This window comes from Physeter macrocephalus, chromosome 14 (genome assembly GCF_002837175.3).
Source record: "Physeter macrocephalus isolate SW-GA chromosome 14, ASM283717v5, whole genome shotgun sequence".
In the NCBI taxonomy this organism is placed as follows: domain Eukaryota; kingdom Metazoa; phylum Chordata; class Mammalia; order Artiodactyla; family Physeteridae; genus Physeter; species Physeter macrocephalus.
In genome coordinates, this window is record NC_041227.1 from 45,724,104 (window position 1) to 45,730,658 (window position 6,555).

General features: G+C 45.0%; 1 protein-coding gene across 3 annotated transcripts in view; it reads right to left on the reverse strand.

Annotated features, from left to right (window-relative positions):
• SEC23B (SEC23 homolog B, COPII coat complex component) overlaps positions 1–6,555 on the reverse strand; it is a 37,023-nt gene that overhangs the window by 21,424 nt on the left and 9,044 nt on the right. For all 3 annotated transcript variants that reach the window (XM_007114749.4, XM_007114748.4, XM_007114747.3), the window contains exons 5-11: positions 5,552–5,788; positions 5,343–5,428; positions 4,291–4,435; positions 3,713–3,871; positions 3,238–3,353; positions 1,099–1,222; positions 30–110 (exon numbers count right to left, since the gene is read on the reverse strand). In XM_007114749.4, coding sequence (XP_007114811.1) covers positions 30–110; positions 1,099–1,222; positions 3,238–3,353; positions 3,713–3,871; positions 4,291–4,435; positions 5,343–5,428; positions 5,552–5,788 — 948 coding nt within the window. The remainder of the gene's footprint in view (positions 1–29; positions 111–1,098; positions 1,223–3,237; positions 3,354–3,712; positions 3,872–4,290; positions 4,436–5,342; positions 5,429–5,551; positions 5,789–6,555) is intronic.

Here is a 6,555-nt window from a genome sequence, read left to right on the forward strand (position 1 = left end):
GGTGAGGGTGATGGAGAAGTTTTCCTTACGTTTTCTGACACACACGGTCCTTTCACGTTCAGAGACACACAAGGGCCGATGGCTCCGGCAACCTTCAGTTCCCGCGAGGTCTGAGGCAGAATTACATAAGAGCAGACAGTTAACAATCACCAAGAACCACCCCCTCACAAAGGACACAACTAAAACAGCAGGGTTATTATTCCACCAAGGGAAAATCCTACAGGGATTCTAGCATGCAAAAGCTTGTATATGCTTCTCCAGGGCTGCTGTGAACTGATTAAAACTTTAATAAAACCCTCCTTTAGAAACAGAGTTATCTTTGTTCCAAAGATGCAGCAGCATGTTCTGCCTTCTCAACTCTGAAATTATCGTGCACACGGAAGAGAGCAATTCTACCAATACTACTGCATTCTTCTCCTGTGCCACAAACCTGTTGTCGCTAGTTACAAATGTCAATCAGGGAATATGCTGTTTTGTGTTGCTTTAAAAATACTTAATTTATGAACTCCGACACAATAACGAGGCCAACATACTCAGACTTTTAAATCTGAATTCATTTCAGCAAAGTCCATCCTTCTTCATCTTTTAAAAAAAACCTCAAATATTTGACAATGTTGTTTAAAGTTCAACCTAGATGATTTAATGATTATTGCCAATTTGCAAAGTAATATTTGACATCATATTTTCTAATGGCCCTTTTGAATGTTTTCTCAATGACTCAGAATCAAGCGTGTAGAGAGATCAGTCCCTAGTGGAAAAACAAAAGCCAAACTCACAATGCTGCCCCATTTTAGAGCGCCCTGGCTAGTCTGCAGACAGGCACTAAACACAAACCGGTGGCTGGGTGGGCACTTAGCCCACCACCTTTGTAAGGCCTGCTCTCCCTGCAGGGAGAGCAGACATCTCATGGTTTAGAGCACTGATAAATATGCAGGTCATTCTTGAGAAGCAAAGGGACAGAATGAATATACTTTGTTGGGATTATTTTGCTAGGAACTTTTAAACTTATCTTTAGATGAGGGTGAGGCTCCCCCAACTATGACTACTAAGCAAGTAAGAACACTATTCTTTCACTAAGGTTTTAGAAATCTATTCTACCTTTACTTCCAACGTAGCACCAAATGCCATTCGGAAATTGCCATTAAAATCTTTACTAAAAATTCTTTGGAATGTCTGCTTGAAGAGAGAAGTGTTGAAAGAATCTCCCATCACCATGTGGCCTCTAGGAAAGAAAAAAGGAAAAAGAAAGTGAACCTTTAGGATGACTCAAAGCCATTTAGATGCTTCCTGGGTATTTATGAACAATTATTTTAGAGAAGAAGAAAAAAGCAAGCATGTCCATAGAGGTGCTACTAATCACTTACTGATAATGGAAAAAAGCCAGTTCAATTTGTACTCAAGAAAGACACTATTTTTAAAACATTAAACATAGAATTCTTTAGAACAGTGCTGTATCTTGATTACTGTGGTGGTTATACAAACCTATAGAGAGGATAAAAATTTCAAAGAACTAGACATGCACACAGATTTTTTAAAATGAGTGCATGTACAGACTGGTGAGAGCCAAGTACGGTCCATGATGTATCAATAGTTAACTGTGCTGTACCAAGTCAGTTTTCTGGTTCTGACATGGTACTGTATTTATGTAAGATACTACCACTGGGAGATGCTAGATGAAAAGCATGGACAGACTTCACTGTACCACTTTATGCAATTTCTTGTGAATATGTTGTTTCAAAATTAAAAGTTTAAAAAAATAAATGATGATATAATCTGGATAAGGTGTGACTAGCCCCAAGGAAACCAAGACTGTGATCTTCCTTGGAGATAATGGACCCCATAACACAGCCCAGGGTCACCTCGCCTTTGCTGGAAGTCATCCCAAACGGTTGGCTCACTTCAAGCCATCAACCGAAACCTCTAAGTCTTTTTTTTTTTTCAGTGTCACTGTTCACACATTTCCCTGATACTATAGTTGTGCAACAGGTGATGTGCCCTAAATACTATCACTCAGGGGTCAAAGGCCTCACTGAGAGTGTGAGGGAAGTGCTGGTCCCTCTCCACAGAGGAGAGACACACACACATGAACTCTGGTGTATAAGCTCAGGGGTGTTCACAAACACATGGAAGTTTTCCTGTGATGTTCCAAGACAAGAACTCCTGCAGGGCACTGGGGGGAGTCCAGCGTATAAAGTGAACTCACCAGCACAGCCAGGTCAACATCACTGGTCCTCTATCACCTCACGCGCCTGCTGGTCCCCAGGACAGCTGCAGATGACGAGGGGTTCTACCCCCTCCCCTTTACTCAGTGAGGACCCGCAGCACCGCGTGGGAGCTCCTTAGAAATGCAGAACCCCAGGCCCACCCACAGCTCTCTGCCACTGCTTTTCCAGCTGCATGTGAACAAGACCCCAGGGGACTTGCACACAAATGCAGGTTTTCCAGATGCCGTCTGTGTTCAGGCATGCCTGGAGCACAAAGAGGCCGCACCAGTCGTTCTCAAACTCTGCTCCACGTCAGAAACGCTCGGGAACTTTTAAATATGCTGATGCCCAGGCCAGGCACCATGCTAATTAAATCCGACTTTAAGAACAAGACCCAGACCAAAAGTAGTTTTGAACGTTCCCGGGTGATTCTGATGTTGCAGCGCCTTCAGACTAGTGGTGCCATCGGTGGTTCTCACCAGAATCCCCAGAGAGCTTGTTAAAACCCACCACCAGGCTGCATCCTCAGCCTCTGATTCAGGAGGTCTGGGGTGAGGCTCGAGTGTGCCCATGGGCCCCAAAGGTGGCTGGCCGGGCACCATCCCGCTTTGAGGACTTGGGCTCCCAGCCCGCCCTGCACCGCACCCTCCAGGCTGAGTGAGTGCCGGCTGTCACGAGGTGCAGTTACTAAGCCAAGTGAGGGGGCTCCTAATTGCTCTAGCATTCAGCCTATTTCCCCCCTTCTCACAAGGAAGTGCTGAAGGCCACATACTCCATGCTTGCGTTCCTGCCTTGGTGTCTGCAACAACTCTAAGAAATGAAGTTACTCTGACACGACAAGTTCACAGTGAACCCTGACCTCCTTCTGATCACAGCTTCTTCCTCCAGGAGGCCCACACACCCTCCCCAGGCACCGAAACCGCAGCCCAGAGCCACCTGAGCCAGCCTTGGCCATTCCCACAGTTCCATCACTCACGTCTCATTCCTTAGAATAAGCACTCTCACTTTTCCCAGGGGTTCACTGGCCACATACCCAGTAAGGTTTGTGCAGCACTTCATCTCTAGAAGTCCAGTCTGATCAAGGGCACAAGCGTAAATATCAACGCAGTGACCGTTTGCAGCAGCTCGGTTAGCAAGCATCTCATAGTGCTGCAAAGAGAGAAAAATTATCTTTATGGAACAGCAACACCACTCACTAGGCGTGCCTTACACCACAGGGATGTGATCAAAGAGAGGAATATAGAGACAGTTTCTTTCATAACATCCAAATAAAATAAAACTGCAGTTTTCAGTCTCAAAACACTTTTAGCAGTTTTAGGGCCACCCACTCTAACCAAGGTCTCAGAACTGGGACAGATACTTAACATCAGCCAAGATCTGGAAGGTCATCTCAGCAAGAGGAACTCACTGACCACAAAGCATGGCCTCAGCAGAGCAGCTGTCACTCCAGGGCAGCCTACACCCCACCTGGGTGACCACACTTACAGCCTTGAGCAAGGAGCACCTACCTTGGTTGCCTTTTTCATGAAGCGGGCATTATCTTTCTCAATATCGTGCCAGGAACGAATAGGAACCTTTAGTTCATCTCCAACCACCATGCCAGGTCCTTGGGTAGGGGGACCCCCAATAAACAGCATAATCCTGGCTCCCGTGTTTGGAAAAGTGCCCTAAAGCAGTAAGTGGCAGCATTTTAGGAACATACAGCCCACCCCAAGCATGTTTCCCACAGAAGTGCTCCAAATGTTGAGTTGTCCTCAGCTGTCGTGACTACTGATGATACTGCAGCAAAACGCAGATGATGCTGCCGAGAAGCAGCTTCTCTCTTCCAACCCGAGGGTCTGGCACACTTTTATTTACTGTGATCCTCGTGCCCTAATGGCCTTGTGTTTCTCATGAAAACTTTTTGTATTTTCAAAACACCAAGGGCTCCTTCAGTGTGGATAATAATAATCACTGAACCACGTTCTGATAAATTAACACTGCCAGCAGACTGCGGTCACAGCTGATTTTTCAGACAAGGCCAACAAACACACCTTCTGTGAGAAACCATGTGTGGTCCGACAGGTCCCAGTAAATTCTGAGTTACCTCCAACAAGCCAACAGCAATGGACAAAGCAACACCAGTGGATCGCAACGGTCTCTTCCCCTGAGGTACGGGCCATGGGTCCCTCTGCAGCTCCCCAAGAAGATCAGTGAGGTTCATGTCGATCTTGTGAATGGGCTGCAGAAATCTGCATGATTTTGAATGGACACGTCAAGCCTGATTTAATAAAGTACTCCGGTCTTCAGCCTGCATGACACAGTTACTGCTCTTCAAAGTAAGTATCAGAGTAGAAAAAACTTGCAGTTTTTTTTTCCTTCAAAGTTGTCTCTAACTACAAACACAAAAAACTCAAAGCAATTTTATTTTATATACAGCAACCTGCATATGTAGCATGGAAAAAAAATCAATTTCAAATAGGAGCAAATCAGTTTAATTAAATTTTAAGCAGCAAAAAAACCCTAAAGACATGCTAACATGAACTCAGTCCATGTAAGGTTCATGGACGTGGACAATCTTCATCGTTCTGAAGACTCCATTTGCGTTTCTCTTGAATCTTGGGAGTCACACAGGGAGGAACACCAGTTTCTTAGAGAAGAGGCTGTGCCAGGGATGTCAGCAAAGCATCTTATCATGTTTGCCCACCGTTAACCCAGCCCTGGGCAGCCCTAGGAGCACAGCGGGCCATGTAAACGAAGTGCCCGATCTCAGGCTTGTTAGAAGACACCCAACAGGAACCTTTCCAGTTTCCCCAGCTTTACTTAAAAATCAAAAAGGACAAGAGCCATGTATCTAATAAGAGGGGAATGACTGCATACAGTGGTCTCAAAACCTCTGTGATGATACAACTCTAACAGGAAAAATATTTTGAGCAAATCTGCCCCACGTGTATGTGTGTGTGTATATATATATATATTTATATATTAACTCAGTTATAAATTTTAAACGTACACTGACTTGTCATGTTTGTTATTAAACATTAAATATTGGTTAGGCTAAGTCTTTTTTTCCCCTCTAAAAATAAAAAACAAAAGCCCTCCTGCTGTCCCTCCCTCCCACCCATGGCCGCCGCTGTGCATGTGCACGTCCAAGCTCACCTGCTGGAAATGGAAGGGTGCTCTTGCGGCTGTGCTGGGCGCGCTGGGTGCACGGGCACGGCAGGCTTGGTCAGGCCCAGCATGTCCTACACAAACCAGAAAGACTCATTTCCCTTAACACTACAAGTGAATGACTTCTTTTTCCCTTTGTCCTAATGAATTTTTAAGAAACATGCCTTGTCCTGCTTGGGGACAAGCAAGGCACTAACCTGTATCTGCTTTGCAGTTAAATCCTTCGTCCCCCGGAAGACATAACTCTTGGAAATCCCCTCACAGCTGAGTTCATGGACCTGCACCATCCTCCCAAACGTGATCAAGCCCACCAGCGCATCCGGAGGAAGGAGACTCAGGGACATCTGCAGGGATTCCTTGAGTGCTTGGAGGTCGTCTTCTTCCAGGCATGTGTCCACCACGTAGAGAAAGATCAGAGGGGACTGAGCACCTCGCTTTATGCAAAGAAAAACAGCACAATGATCAATATACAAATAGACATAACCAGCTCTTTTTCAAGCAAAACAAGGGAGTTCCCTGGCGGTCCAGTGGTTAGGATTCCACGCTTTCACTGTCGGGGCCCAGGTTCAATCCCTGGTTGGGGATCTAAGATCCTCCAAGCCACATGGCTCAGCCAAAAAAAAAAAGCAAAACAGGTTATGTAAGTAACAAGTCTTTATTTATACTGACTGTCAGGGATAAGAACATCGAAACAAACCTCTACTTACTTCATTAAACGACAAGTTTTATCAAAACAAACTAGACGTAAAGACTACTTTATATCCAACAATTTATTCCACATTTTTTAATGCCAGGCATTGCTCCAGGTCCTGCAATACATCAGCAAACCAAAAGGCCAGAGATCCCTGCCTGCCTCAGGAGCTAACTTTCCAGAACGGAGAAAGAGGGAGGGATTGTGAAGGGCGGGCATGCGGGGTGGGTGGGGTGGAGGCGTGGCAGGGAGGCTCCACTATTAAATGGGAGGTCAGGGCAGCCTTATTAAGAAAGTAACATTTGCATTTCTCTAATGATTAATGATGTTGAGCATTCTTTCATGTGTTTGTTGGAAATCTGTATATCTTCTTTGGAGAAATGTCTATTTAGGTCTTCTGCCCATTTTTGGATTGGGTTGTTTGTTTTTTTGTTATTGAGCTGCATGTAAATTTTGGAGATTAATCCTTTGTCAGTTGCTTCATTTGCAAATATTTTCTCCCATTCTGAG